This window comes from Diceros bicornis, chromosome 31, assembly GCF_020826845.1.
Source record: "Diceros bicornis minor isolate mBicDic1 chromosome 31, mDicBic1.mat.cur, whole genome shotgun sequence".
NCBI classification, from domain to species: Eukaryota; Metazoa; Chordata; class Mammalia; order Perissodactyla; family Rhinocerotidae; genus Diceros; species Diceros bicornis.
Genome location: NC_080770.1, coordinates 6,585,994 through 6,601,417, shown reverse-complemented (window position 1 = coordinate 6,601,417; position 15,424 = coordinate 6,585,994). Strand labels below are relative to the sequence as shown.

General features: G+C 38.3%; 1 protein-coding gene across 1 annotated transcript in view; it reads left to right on the top strand.

Annotated features, from left to right (window-relative positions):
- The window catches only part of TOP6BL (TOP6B like initiator of meiotic double strand breaks), a 94,323-nt gene that overhangs the window by 49,602 nt on the left and 29,297 nt on the right, over positions 1–15,424 (top strand). The window contains exons 5-10 of the mRNA XM_058526299.1: positions 1,632–1,715; positions 3,366–3,421; positions 4,067–4,138; positions 5,630–5,825; positions 12,635–12,785; positions 14,686–14,832. Coding sequence (XP_058382282.1) covers positions 1,632–1,715; positions 3,366–3,421; positions 4,067–4,138; positions 5,630–5,825; positions 12,635–12,785; positions 14,686–14,832 — 706 coding nt within the window. The remainder of the gene's footprint in view (positions 1–1,631; positions 1,716–3,365; positions 3,422–4,066; positions 4,139–5,629; positions 5,826–12,634; positions 12,786–14,685; positions 14,833–15,424) is intronic.

The window sequence follows — 15,424 nt, the reverse complement described above, 5'->3', positions numbered from 1 at the left end:
TACAGAAAATGCTTTTAAGAGACCATTGCTTTTCTATTATTTGAACATTTTATAGTAACATTTTTCAAATGAAGGATGTGACTATGATATGTATGCTGCAGTTACTATTTAATTACTGCTGTTTACATTTAGATGTTTCCAGAATTTTCTAATAATCCCCATCAGTTTTTCTAATAATTTTTCTAATATTTTTGTAATAATTTTTCTAATTATCCCCACCCGTTGCACAGTTGTTGATCTCTTTTTCAGTGTACTTATTAAAAGTATTATAATTTATTCTTCTTTATTAGATATTTACATTTTTCTTCTTTATTGTGTTATGAGATTTTGAGGTCTGGGACCATTCTTTTCTTTAATATATACCTAGTACATGGCTCTGTATTCTCTGAGCCACCAGTAAGAACTTACTGATTTCTGACTGTTTATCATCTTCTCGTTCTCCTGGACTTGTCTGTTTTCTAGCAGACTCCTTACAACTTTGGTTTTAGGGAAACTATATTAAATACAATGAGTTAATATAGAAAAGTGGTTAATACTAAAGCTTTGGAGCCAGATCATGTCGCCTTGGCAAAGTTGTTTCACCTCTTCGAGTCTCATTCTTTTTCATCCATAAAATGTGGGTTACATGTACCTAGTAGGGTTTTTGTGAGGAGTAAATAGGGTGATATAAGTAACACACTTTAGCACCATTCCTAGAATAGAGAAAGCCCTCATTAAATAGTAAATCTTATTATATTTGTAGGGAGGTATCAGAGTATATTGGAAAGAGCATGGACATTTGGTGTTAGATAGACTTAGGGTCAAATTCTAGTTTTATCACTGAACAACTGAATGACCCTGGGCAAGTTGCTTAACTTCTCTCAGCTTCATGTTTTTTTAAATCGACAAAGGGGGGATAGTGATACTTGCCTCCAGGATTGTTGTGAGGTAATATAGGTATAGAACCTGCACAATGCTTGCCACATAGTAGGCATTCAGCAAGTGGCATCTATTATTGTTATCACGTATAACATATGCTTTCAGATTATTATTTGATCCTTAAAACAGTTCTGTGAGCTAGAAAGAGTGAGTTTTATCCCTGTTTTGCAGATTAGGAAATAAAAATGATTTTTTTTTTCATGGTTACTTAAGTAATTTTTACAGAGCCAGTACTAGAACATAGGTCTTCTGACTTTGGAGCTTTTTGCTTTCCAGCTTTTCCTTAAAAATAAATGTTTGGATGAACAGATTGACTTTCAAAAATAGGTTCCTTTTGGTGTCTGCTCCTTTGACTCTACTCGGATTCTTAATACAGATTGGCCTACGTTAGGATAATAGAGTTACTCTTCTCAGCTCCAGTCTGAATTACTTTTAAATTTGTTCCAAAAGGTGGTTTTGAGATTGTGGATTTTACTCTGATCATTGTTCATGTGTCTTCTGAAGTTCCATGAAATAGGTTCTCTAACCCCCAAAGTGATGGCTGTTATATTCCCTTTTGTGTCCAATTCTCAGACCCAAAGATGTTTCCCCTTGGATGTCTGAAAAGCTTTCTGAGGTGTAGTTACTTTTATAGGAAGAAATACCATAATTTAATTCATTTGTGCTCTTGGGTTTCTGTATGCATGGTGGATGTTTTTGTTGTGTTGTTACAGGTGGATGAAAAGCCCACAATTTTGATGACAGATAGTCTGGTTATAAAGAATTTTTTACGAAAAATTGTCATGGTGCACCCTAAGGTAAGCTGTTCTTTTCCACAATAATAATTCTCTTGTTTAAGTCACATATTTTCAAGAGACCTCTACTCTGTAGGACATGGAAGGATCTGGTTGGTTCTCTCTCTTTTAATGACAATGATTACAACTTTTAATATTGAATTGATTTGGTTTCTTTGTCTCTAAGGCAATCTTAATGTTGGTCATGTGACATAGCTGAGAGCCCTTGGATATAGAGAGAGCTTTCTTTTGGGTTCTTATTTTCACTTCCTTACTGTTTTATTGTATCACTTTGGATACCTCTTTTCCCTGCTCTGTGCTTCATTTTTCTGTTAAACCTGGGTCATAAATCTTGCTGAATATCTTCTTTTCTAAAGTGACTGTAAGAGCAAATAAGGAAATTTTGATAAAGTACTTTGAACTTTGGAGAGCTAAAATTTTTATTATTCTCTGTGGTTAGATATGTTTATAAAGATGCACACAGTTAAGTATTCTATATAACTTCCCCATTTTTTCTCTTGCTAGCTTCCTACTTTTTCTGTCGTCAGCAGGGTTCAGTGCTTATTGTTTGGCAGTCACTATTCTAAGTGCTCTCCATGCACTCACTCACTCACCCCTCACAACACTCCTCATGAAGTAGGTTTTATTATCATCATCCCCATTTTGTAGCTGAGGAAACTATGGTACAGAGGTTAAATAACTTGCAGAGCCAGGATTTGAACTCAGGCAGTCTGGCTCTAGAATCTCTTATCACCCATTATGTTATATAGAAAGAAAAATGTAGGTTGAAGGTAGGGAATAATTAGAACGGTGAAATAAATTGGAGGGAAGACATAAAAGTCAGATGGGGGCAGGGAAGGAAAAGCAAAGAAAAAAGCATGGAATCTTCCATGTATGAGAAGAATGGAAAGAATAGAGAGAAAAATTGATAGTTCCTTTAAGAAAGGGGAGAAAAGATACATTGGGAGAACAGCAGAGGACAAAAGGGTAGGATTTCCTGATAATTTGTGACTGCTTGGAATTGTAGTATAGGACTCAGTGTATTTAAGACAGAGAATTTGGGGCCGGCCTCATGGTGCGGTGGTTAAGTGCACGTGCTCTGCTTCAGCGACCTGGGGTTCGCAGGCCGAGATCCCAGGCGCAAAACGATGCACTGCTTGTTAAGCCATGCTCTGGCGGTGTCCCATATAAAGTAGAGGAAGATGGGCCAGGGCCAATCTTCTTCAAGAAAAAAGGGAGGATTGGCATCGGATGTTAGCTCAGGGCTAGTCCTTCTCACAGGAAAAAAAAAAAAAAGATGCAGAATTTGAACACCAATAAGTGTTAATTATGTTTAGGGAAAGTACAAGTGAAAAAAAGGTGATATAAAAAAATCCCCTTTAGGAATTGAGTACGGAAGTTTTTTTTTTATAATTTTATTTATTTTTTTTTTCCCCCAAAGCCCCAGTAGATAGTTGTATGTCATAGCTGCACATCCTTCCAGCTGCTGTATGTGGGACGCGGCCTCAGCATGGCCGGAGAAGCGGTGCGTCGGTGCGCACGCGGGATGGAACCCCGGGCCGCCAGCAGCAGAGCGCGCGCACTTAACCGCTAAGCCACGGGGCCGGCCCTGTACAGAAGTTTTTAATGGCTGTCCTGGTCCATGTTAAATCTCACATCCCATTTATTTTTCAGATTAGATTTAATTTCAGTGTAAAGGTGAATGGAATCCTCTGCACAGAGATCTTTGGGTAAGTCCTTAAATCCATGGCTTAAGTTTATGCCATGGCTTTACAGTTTTGCTCAGTCATTATTGTCCTATTTCCAGTGGGTTTACAGTTTGATTTTTTGACCCAAAGTCACCTTAAAACTAATTTTCTGAGACCCCCCAACATTTTCTTACTCTATATTAGCTTTTTATTTTATTTTATTTTTATTTTTTTAGTTTTCATTCCTGATTTTTTTTTTTTAATTTTTTGTTTATTGCAGTAACATTGGTTTATGACAAACACATAGGGACAGAGATCGGATTGGTGGTTACCAGAGGGGAAGGGGGGAGGGAGGAGGGTGAAAGGGATAATTCGGTACATGTGTGTGGTGATGGGTTGTAATTAGTATTTTGGTGGTGAACATGATGTAATCTATGCAGAAATAGAAGTACAATGATGTACATCTATATTAGCTTTTAATGAGTAAATAGATTCATATAAACCTTTCCTGTCTTTTCGTTTCACTCGAGTGGGTGAACTTAAAAATTGTCATTTTCCCCTTGGTTAATTGGTTACTGAATTCCAGTAATCTCTGGGGGTGCTAGTAGTCATGGAGCAAAATTTGTGTCAGGCAGAGATTGGTTTTAGAATCTTTGAGATATAGCTTAGCTTTTCTTTGCTTTGCAGGGCCGAGAATGAACCCACTTTGAACCTGTTGAATGGAATTGCTCTTGTCGTAAACTGTCAGCATTATGTGAGGTGAAGGGGAAAAGCATTGTTGTTTCTCTGCGTGTTTTACTCTCCTATTATGAGTATGAGTGTGGGTAGAAATTGAAAATGGTCTCACTTGTCATTTCTTAGTGCCAGATGTCAGATTCTCTGTAAGAAAAGTTAAGGTAAAACTTTTAAGCTATTTGTATTGAAAACTATTATTATTCCTGGCTCCTTGAATATATTCTAATTACCTGAGGACATGTTCCTTCTCTCCATACCTTATTTTCTTCTGTAAAGTAAACAAAACAAACCCTGCTAATTCCAATCCCATTTAGACATGAGAAGAGAGGACTGAATTTAAAAGGTTACCTGAACTCTTAGCTAGAGAGATACTATGAATAAAAAGGAATTCTTCGTATATTATTGTTTGTGCATCAGCATCTTGCATATATTTGGAAATCATCTCTCTCTTCACCTCCACCCTCCTCAGATTGCAAAAAACCCCGTGGAGGAGGTAGTAAGTAAATGAAATAGAACCCTCTGCCTTGCCTTCCTATGCTATCCAACTACCGCAGAATCCAAAGTGAACATGAATTATAGCAAGAGAAACCTAATTTATGTTTAAGTCCAACTAATTTGTTCTTTATTCAGTAGTTTCTGCCTCCATTTATATGCCCTGAATCAACACTGGTAGTTATAGGATCTTAAGGCTTGAAGAGACTGTCCATGGTTTTTTAGCCTGTTTTCTTACTCTTGCTCAAAATTACACCTCAGATTAGAATATTTTTTTATTCTTTAATATATACAGGGAAAAAAACCACCACCCCTTATCTTTCTTTAGTAATCTTCTAGTATCATACAGTCCTAACAGGTAGATAGCTCGTTATCGTAGATTTACTGAAAGAGTTTAAGCCTTTGAGCCAATGTTTATGGACACATTTCCCTGAGTGACCTGATTAGAGAGAGAGGAAAAGGTTCATTAATACTTCTTTTCTGTTTAGGAAAGAGTGTTGGAAAGTAAGCAAATATCAAATTTCACTAGATTCTTTCTAGCAGACAGAGATGTCCTAATTTTTTCTTATTACTCCTATCAAACAGTAACCTCAGACCTCATTAGGGGAAGGTGTAGCATGTGTGAGAGCAGACATCTGAGTATCATGAGGCCAGTTTTAGGCTGTTTGTGATTCAGGGGCTACCTCACCCCTACCATGCTGGTCTTTGAATGATCTTGGAAACTTCTGCTCAGAAGCATAGAGTAATTTTAGTAGAGGAAATACGCTTTTGAGAATATGAAACTGCCAATAGTGGCAGCAAAAGCAGGAGATATGATACCATTCCTGAAATGCCAATTTGTCTACTCTTTCTATTGCTTGTGGTTCCCTGAGTGGGACACAAGCTACTTATTCCAGCAAAACTGACATGGCGGGTTATATGGTTATGCATATGCTAGAGGTTATAAAAGGAATTTTGAATGCCCATTTAAAAATTTCTTAAGAGGGGAAAAAAGCTAAATTTGTCTTCCCTGTTTTTTGACAGTAGACCAGAATTTGGTACAAGTGAATTATTCTGCAGCAGAATCCATCCTGTGCTAGGACATCCAATAATGCTTTTCATCCCTGATGACGTGGCTGAAATGGGCTTGTCGAGAGAGCTGATACTGACTCCAGCTGCTGCTCTGTGTCCCTGCCCGAAGGTCTTTTCCAACCAGCTGAATAGGATTTCTTCAGTTTCCATATCCTTTTGATGACAGAACCCATCCAATTGTCTTTGAAAATAGATTTTTATATCCCAATTCTAGAAGAACCTTTAGCATATAAACTTTGTGTCTAGAAGCCGGTATGATTTGTATAAAAACAAAAATCCACATGAAAGCCAAGCTTGAGAATTTTTCTAAGAAACCAAAAACTATAAAATGTGACCCATGTGCCACATTCTTTTCATATAATCCAATATGACGAAGCATGGAATGAATGGTGTAAGAGGGAGAGATGAGGCTGGAAAAGTAGTTTGGAGTTGAATATGGTGGATCTTGAGTTCACACTGAGTGTGAACTGTATTCTCCATATAATGGGAAACCATTGAATGTTTTAGGAGTCTCCAGCTGCATTGTACAGGATGGATGGGAAATAGAAGTCAGTAGTCACTAAGTAAATAAGTAAGTGAACTGGGCAATAGATAACAAGTGCCTGAATTAAAAGTGTGATGAGCATGGAAAGGAGAGACTTATTACTGGAAGGAATCAACATAATGAGGTAACCAATTTATTGTTGGGGTAAGGAGAGATTAGAGGCAGGGAATGGCTCAAGTTGATATCAAAATTTCCATATCCAGGGGCCGGTCCTGTAGCATAGCAGTTAAGTGTGCACACTCCGCTGCTGGCGGCCCAGGTTCGGATCCCAGGCGCACACCAACGCACTGCTTGTCAGGCCATGCTGTGGCGGCGTCCCACGTAAAGTGGAGGAAGATGGGCACAGATGGGCCAGTCTTCCTCAGCAAAAAGAGGAGGATTAACACAGATGTTAGCTCAGAGCTGACCTTCCTCACAAAAAAAAAAAAAAATTTCCGTATCCAGAATAGGCAAATCTATGGATACAGAAAGTAGATGGAGAGGGATTCTTTTTGGGGTGATAAAAATATCATAATCATAAAATTTATGGTGGTGACAGTGCACAACTCTTTGAATATATTAAAACTCATCTCATTGTACACTTTAAATGGGTGAATTGTATGGTATGTGAATTAAATCTCAAAGCTGTTAAGAAAGATTTCCATAGATGACTGACAGAATGATGATACTGTCAACAAGATGCAAATCATAAATAGTAGATTTGGGGGGTAAAGAAGATTAGTTTGGCTTTAAACATGTTGAGTTTACGGTGCCTGCATGACATCCTTTGAAAATGGCAAGCAGCTATGTAGAAATTTTGGTCTGGAATTTGGAAGTGGTCATATTTAGAGATTTTAGAGCCTCAGAGTTTGCTCCTTAGGTAAGTATAGTATAGTGCTGTAGTTAGAGCATGGCACAGGAGTGAAATGCTGGATTACCCACTAATTAACTGTGTGACTTGAGGCAGCTTACTCAACCAGCTTAAGCCTTTATTTCCTCAGCTTTAAAATGGGGATAATAATGCTTACCTCATAGATTTATTTATTTTCCCTTGCAAAATAAATTCTCTTGGGGTTTGTTTGTTTGTTTAGGATTAATTGTATAATAATCCACATGAAGCTCTTAGCATACTACCTGACAAATGATAAGTGTTCAGTAAATACTAGGTATTATTATTATTATATGATTGAAGCTATAGGAGTAAATGAAGTTATAATAGAGTACAAAGAACAAGAACAGGGGCCGGCCCCACGGCATAGCAGTTAAGTGCACGCGCTCTGCTGCTGGTGGCCCTGGTTCGGATCCTGGGTGCGCACTGATGCACCGCTTGTCAGGCCATGCTGTGGCGGCGTAGCATATAAAGTAGAGGAAGATGGGCACGGATGTTAGCCCAGGGCCAGTCTTCCTCAGCAAAAAGAGGAAGATTGGCATGGATGTTAGCTCAGAGTTGATCTTCCTCACAAAAAAAATAAAGTAAAAGAACAAGAACAGGAAAGGACCAAGGTCATGGTATGATAAATGTCAGCTGAGAAATTTTTTAGGCAAGTGGAAGGAGCAGGATAGTGATAAAGACTGTGCATGGACATTTTGTATTTTAAAACATGATTTTTCTTCATATCTAGATCATACAGAAGAGTATAAGGTAAAATATACAAGTTCTTCTTCATCCTCATCCTATTCTCCAGAGGGAATAAGACGAATTTTCTATCCTTTTAGAGTTGACATTTTAATGTCAGCACACTCCGCTGCTGGCGGCCCAGGTTCGGATCCCAGGCGCGCACCAACGCACTGCTTGTCAGGCCATGCTGTGGCGGCGTCCCACGTAAAGTGGAGGAAGATGGGCACAGATGGGCCAGTCTTCCTCAGCAAAAAGAGGAGGATTAACACAGATGTTAGCTCAGAGCTGACCTTCCTCACAAAAAAAAAAAAAAATTTCCGTATCCAGAATAGGCAAATCTATGGACAGAAAGTAGATGGAGAGGGATTCTTTTTGGGGTGATAAAAAACTCTGGTGGGGTTTTGGTTTCTGAAAATGGCAAACGAGGTAATTTAGACCAACCTTCCCAGTGAAGACAGAGGCTAGATGAAATATTAAAACATTCTAAAAGTATCTAAGAGCTGGTGAATACAGAGGAATTTCTGGGCCATGATTTATGAGAGAAAGGAATTATAGAAAGACGAGCCCAGCATTGGGGTCTGCTTTTGCCCTGGGGTCATTTGCCAATTAGAGCAAGCAGCTGAGAGGCTAAAATGCACTTCTGAATCAATGCAGGACAAGAGGGGGTACTATTAAAAACATCTCTTGTTTTGGGTGGGGATAACTAAAAGGCTACACTTTAAGGAGTAAGGTGAAGTTGAAATAAGTCATCCTTCACATGAACTGCGTATGTTTTTTGGGTCATATAGGCAGGCCAGAAAATGTGAAACTTTGAAATTGGATTAAGATGATTCTAGATTGATAATTCTCCCAGATGCCTTGTAGAAACAAACAAAAATTCTTTCTGGAGGAATATAACTGCATTTATGATTCAAATTATTTAATAAATACTTGCTTAAATACAGTGTCCAGCTCATATGCACACACACATGCACACGCGCACGTGCACACACACACACACACAAATAACCAGGTACAAGAGAGGACAAGGTAACATGAATAAGAGCTAGCAAAAACAAAGACAACAGAAACATCCCCTGGGACTCCAGATATTGGTTATATCAGACGTCGATTTTAAAAATAAAAACTATGTTTACTATGTGTATGAAAATGAAAGCCAAGCTGAAAACTATAAAATGTGACATAAGTTTTAGAATAACCAAACAGAAATTGTAGAACTAAAAAATACAATAACCAATAATGAAATTCAGTAGGCAAGACAGCAAATTAGACACAGTCTAAGTGAATTTGCGAAGTAAAAGATAAGGATAGCAAAAACTTAGCAAAATAAAGCAAAGAGAGACAAAAGGATGGACAATACAGAAGAGAGGTTAACAGTGAGACAGTATAATGTATGTTTAATTCATGACCCAAAGGAGAAGAGAGAAAACGGGGCAGAAACAATATTTGAAGAGTTAATGGCTGAAGCATCTAAAACAGATTTAAAAGCTCAGCAATCAAGCAGGATAAATAAAAAGATATCCATACCTGTAGAAGATCAAAGACAGAGAAAAATCTTAAAATCAGTCAGGGAAGACAGATTTTCTTCAAAAGAGAAACAAATTGACAGCTGACTTCCCTAAACCAAAAGAAAGTAGTAGAATAATAGTGTTAATGAGCTATAATAAAATAATCATTAACCTAGAATTCCATACCCAGTAAAAATATCCCTCAAGATAAAAGATAATGACCCTATCTGTATATTATATTAATGTCATAATCCATACAGTCAGAAGAATTAATTCAACTGACTTTAGAATGTAGTGGGTTTTTTTATTGTGGGAACATGAGTTTATAACATTATATAACTTTCAGGTGTACATCATTATATTTCGATTTCTGTATAGATTACATCATGTTCACCACCCAAAGACTAATTACAATCCATCACCACAAACATGTGCCTAATCATCCCTTTCACCCTCCTCCCTTCCCCTTTCCCCTCTGGTAACCACCAGTCCAATCTCTGTCTCTATGTGACTGTTGTTGTTTTTATCTTCTACTTACGAGTTAGATCATATGGTATTTGACTTTCTCCTCTGACTTATTTTGCTTAGCATAATACCCTCAAGATCCATCCATGTTGTCACAAATGGCTGGATTTCATCATTTCTTATGGCTGAGTAGTATTCCATTGTGTATATGTACCACATCTTCTTTATCCGTTCGTCCCTTGATGGGCATCCAAGTCTTGGCTATTGTGAATAATGCTGCAGTGAACACAGGGGTGCATGTATCTTTACACATTTGTGTTTTCATGTTCTTTGGATAAATACCCAGCAGTGGAATAGCTGGATCATATGGTAGTTCTATTCTTAATTTTTTGGTGAATCTCCATACTGTTTTCCATAGCAGCTGCACCAGTTTGCACTCCCACCAGCAGTGTATGAGAGTTCCCTTTTCTCCACATCCTCTCCAACACTTGTTTCCTGTCTTGTTAAATATAGCCATTCTGACGGGAGTGAGTTGATATCTCGTAGTTTTGATTTGCATTTCCCTGATAGTTAATGATGTGGAACATCTTTTCATGTGCCTATTGGCCATCTGTATATCTTCTTTGGAGAAATGTCTAGAACATAGTGTTTTGACTGTACATTCTTGGTGGGATAACTCTAAGGATGAAATGAACTGCAAAGAACTCTTAATTCATTCATTGGTCTTGATTCTTAGTAATAATATTGGTATTATTGTATTGAAATTGTTGTATGCATACTTATTATAAAACAAATATGTAATTATATTAACATTGGTAGGAAACCAAATTTTTAGCATAAGGTAGAAGATATAAGTGTAAATTCAAATAAATAAAAAAAATTTTTTAAGTAATCTTAAAGTAGAATTGAACATACCAGTATGAATCACCAATTTTTCTGACTTTTAAAGTTATGTATTTTTTAGCTTTGTCCGCTAAAGAAAACTTAGAAGCAGTGAGCACTCCCACTGCCTAGAATGTGTTCTCTAAATGCCATTGCTCACTAAAAAGGAGAAATGGCTTATTCTAGGCCTCAAGTAGAAATATACAAGATGAGCCTGGGTATCCTGTTTAGCCAGAAGGCAAGGGAGCTATCAAAGGCCAATGAGATTATGTCAAAGGATTTAGGAACTTCCACTTCCAGCCATGATCAAATAACAAGGACTGGATTCAACCTCCTACCTTGAACTAAAAAATGGACGAATCACATTAAACAACAGTTTTTATATATTACACAACAGATGGTGCAGGACAGTGGTTCTGGAAAGAGGAGAAACAAACAAATGAACCCTACAATTGCCCCCACCATACTGCCTAGAGAGAATTTCCAGGCTACAAAATAGGGGGGGGGGATGGATATCCAACTAGTATCTGGCAAATCTCTCTGAGTTGAGAAGACAAAGTTCAGAGTTCACGGAGGTCCAGGCAGCTATAACTTATAGAAAAGAGTACTGAAAAGGAGATAAATACACAGAGCCAGAGAGAGCTCTAGACAGAGGAGAATCCCTGGAGTGCACACAGAGCTGGGAATAATTTCTGTTCCTACCAGGCAGGATGGAAAACCTCGTATTTCATAAGGCATCAGGTGGAGTCCTAAGAAGGGTTTGCCTGAATGGTGGGGGAAAGTTAGCCCTAGCCTGCAGGCTTCTCTGGTCCCACCTAACAAAGCTTTACAAAAGTAAGACCCAAAAGGCTCAAACTGTTTCCAAGTAACTTTATAGCGTCCCAGAAAAAAAAAGTTCAAGAATATTTATAGGAGTACAGAAATATCCTGCACCCAACATGGTAAACTTTACAATGCTGGGCATCCAATAAAAAATTATTTGCCATGCAAACAAGCAGGAAAAATAAGACCCATAATGAAGGGGGAAAAAATTAGTCAATGGAAACCTATTAAAAAGAGGATGGAAAGCAAAGAAAGATAAAGGAAAATATATATTCTGGTCTCTTTAGCCTCGGTTCAGGGGACAAGAAAGGTTAGGCAGTGGTTCTTAACTGGATAATTTTGCCCTCAGAGGACATTTGGCAATGTCTGGAGACATTTTTGATTGTCATGGCTAGAGGGAGGGGTGCTACTGGCATCTAGTGGGTAGAGGCCAGGGATGCTGCTAAACATCCTATAATGCACAGGACAGCCCCCACAACAAGGAATTATCTGGCCCAAAGTGTCAATAGCGTTGAGGCTGAGTAACCCTGGGTTAAACGGAGGGTGAGAGTGGGAATGGGAATTCAAGAGAAAGGAACCATCTCAGCGGCCTGCCTTCCTTTGTCTTGGTTAGAGAATAGGGTTGGAGAAGGTGAAAAGTTTCCTTCTCAATCTGAATATACTCAAATACTTACTGGAAAATATTCCTTTGAAAATACTTCTATTCTAGCATGTATCACATTGTATTACAGTTTACTGGTTTTTATGTGTATCTCCCATACGATAAATATGATAACTTGAAGATCAGTATTAAATCTGGATATTTGTCTTTGTATCCCCAGAACTTAGTACAGTTATTAGCCTGTAGTACCACTCAAACCTATGATTGAATGAGTAAGATGAATAAATAAACGAATTGTCCCAATACTATAGCTGCAGCAGACACTCATTAAACCCAGAATAAATTTCTAGGGATTCTAGTGGCTCTATCTCTGGTGCCTCACACCTGTATTCAATGTGGAAAAGGCTTAATAGGTAATTGCCTAGCACACTAGTTTATTTCTGGGAGTGTGAACCAGGTCAGTGTTATGTTTGTTTTATGGAAATGAATACATAGTCATAAAAAACTAAAATTTGGCAGTTTTCTTTAGCAACTATACATATTTCTGTATGGACCTTCATGTCTGCCTCTGATATCGCCAAGTCAGGAACAGCCAACTACTACTGTCTTCAAAGATACCTTTCATTTCATTGACTGGAAGAAATATCACTTGTGTGTGGTGCCCAATTTGGATCTTAATTTGGATAGAGGTATATCTCCTTCTCTTTGCACAGGAATAAAGAAACATGGAGAATATTAGAGAAATGCAAGGACATATAAATGGCAGGTATATATAAAAATAGGATCCAGTGTTCTGATGGCCTAGGTTGTGGGGTGCAGGTGGGAGTCTGGCTAAGTTTAAGAGTGAAGTGAGATGAACAGGTGTCAACAGGCAAAGCCCCATCAGAGCCTAACCGTCTTGGCATTACATGTTGATGCTGGTTCTCCCCTCACTTTGTCTACTGCCTCTTCTATTCCTGGTCCTCTTGAAGTAGTCAGTGGGCCTTCATCTTCTAGGGCCTTGTTCAGAGGTTTCTGTTGTACCTTAATCTGTCAACTCTGGGGTTTTAGAAAGGTTAGTAAAGGAGCAATGACATCTTTGAACTATTATGGAAGAGAAATGTTTCCTAATGAAATGAGAAAATCCACACAAAATTACTTAGAAAAATTAAAACACCACATAAATGCAAGGCAGGAGTATAAACCATTTAGGAACAAACCTAGGAAGTTGGCTGTAATATTTATGTAGAACCTAACCACATTAGCTTTGGGTGAATCATGCTGAAAGTTGGATGCTTAATAACTGGACCAGCAAATAAAACTGGGAAATAGGAATGTGCAACCATGAGCTGATGTCTAGGAGGTTTACAGTCTTGAGCATGACTGTCATTAGCTAGAATCCTTTGAGATTTAGAAGGTAGTCTGGTCACTTGGATCCTGAGGGTCCTGATGACCAGTAGGGAAGAGGTATTCTAGAGTTGTGACTGGCATGAGAAGATTGAAGCCTCCTGGAATGGGGAAGTATCAAGGGGGAATGATAGAATCTTCATTTAGGAAGTAAGCCTCAGGGTAAGGCTCTATTTTCTGGAGTTGGAATTTATCCCAGAGGGTGGAATGAAAGGGTGGTGTCCTTGGATAGGGTCTCTGGAGGTAAGTGGTTTTGTGAAGAATGTTTGGTCTTAACAGATGGGATGTTATGCCATCAGGGTTTTTGAATCTCTAGGGCTCTCCATATCTCCTTTTCTCTTGCATTTTTATTTTCGTTTTTTGTTGGTTTCCTTCATTTTTTTGCCAATTTGTGATGCCTGAACTTGCTAAGTTACCTTTGGAAATGAATAATGTAGAAAGTGTCCCCTCATCTCCCTTTCTCATTACTCTAAAGGATGGAACCAGGATCCACATGGAGATACTTCTCTATATGGATCTGGATGGAATTTAGGACTATCGTGATTTTATTCTAAAGGATCAAGGTGCTAGAAAGTGACCAGAGGGCATCAGATTACTTGGGAAAACAAATATCATATAGTATTCTGGCTAAGAGCAGATTTTAGAGTCAGTCTAAAACAGTTCCACTACTTACTGTCTCACGTTGGGCAATGTATTTAACCTGTCTATGCCTCTTTTCTTATCTGTAAAAGGGCATAAGAATAGGTCTTATACCATAAGGTTGCTGTTAAGTCTAAATGTTAAGATAGTACGGGCAAAGAATTTAATATAGTATGTGGCATGTAGTAAGCATTCAATACAAGTTAGCTGTTACCATTATCATTACTCAGGTTTGACTGTGACCTCTGCCTCTTACTAGCAATACCTACCTTAGAAAGTTGTATGAGAAATGAGTGGATTTATTGTATAATGCTTCTCAGTAAATTCTAAGGAGTGCTGTTTAGTTTGCATTTTGCACACTCAGTTGTTATTTTGATGTTCTTCCTGTGCATCACTATTAATTTGCTTCCATCATGTGGAGAGAGAAACTGATTCAGGAGAAGGGAGTGTTCAAATTTAGCTCTATCTCAGATCCTTCTTTGTTTGAGGTATAGGTTCTTTATTTACTGCACATTTTGAGGGCTTTACTTATCTTAGAATACTGTGTAATAACTTATTCTCTAGATTTGGTGTTTCCAGATGTGAGTTATCAGGTGGAATCCAGTGAGGAGGATCAGTCTCAGAATATGGACCCCCAGGGACAAACTCTGCTGCTTTTTCTCTTTGTGGATTTCCACAGTGGATTTCCAGTCCAGCAAATGGAACTGTGGGGTAGGTATAGGAGAATGGGACTGCCAGCTTGGGTGTGTTTAAATGTTAAGAGAATAAAGAAAGGGAGACTTTATATGATGTATATATCTGAATTAGAATAATGAATGTCAATGAAAAACCTTGCTTAAATAAGTTAAACAAATTAAATGCTCTGTGGAAAAGATCTGTATCTTGAAGCGTCAGGTAAATGATGACATTCCCAGATTTGTTTGGCCGGAAATCAGTAGACACTTCCTGTAATGCTCCCTACAGAGTATATTACCTTAGATGGGTGGTTCTCAACCTTAGCTGCACAATATATTATCTGGGGAGCTTCTAAAAAATGCCCAAACCTCACCCCCAGAGATTCTGATTTCCTTGGACTGAAGTGGGGCTCAGGTATCAGTATGTTTTTAAAGCTTCTTAGGCTTGAGGAGAATTCACTGCTCTGCTGCTTTTCCAGGTGGAATCAAGAAATGTTATTGGCCTTGCTTGGCCTTGATGCAACATCTCAAGTATAACATGAGGAGATGTGGGAGTGTTTTGGTATGAATGGCTTTGTGTGATTGCCACATAGACCTCTGGAAAGGGAGAAATTGTCCTTGTTCAGGCA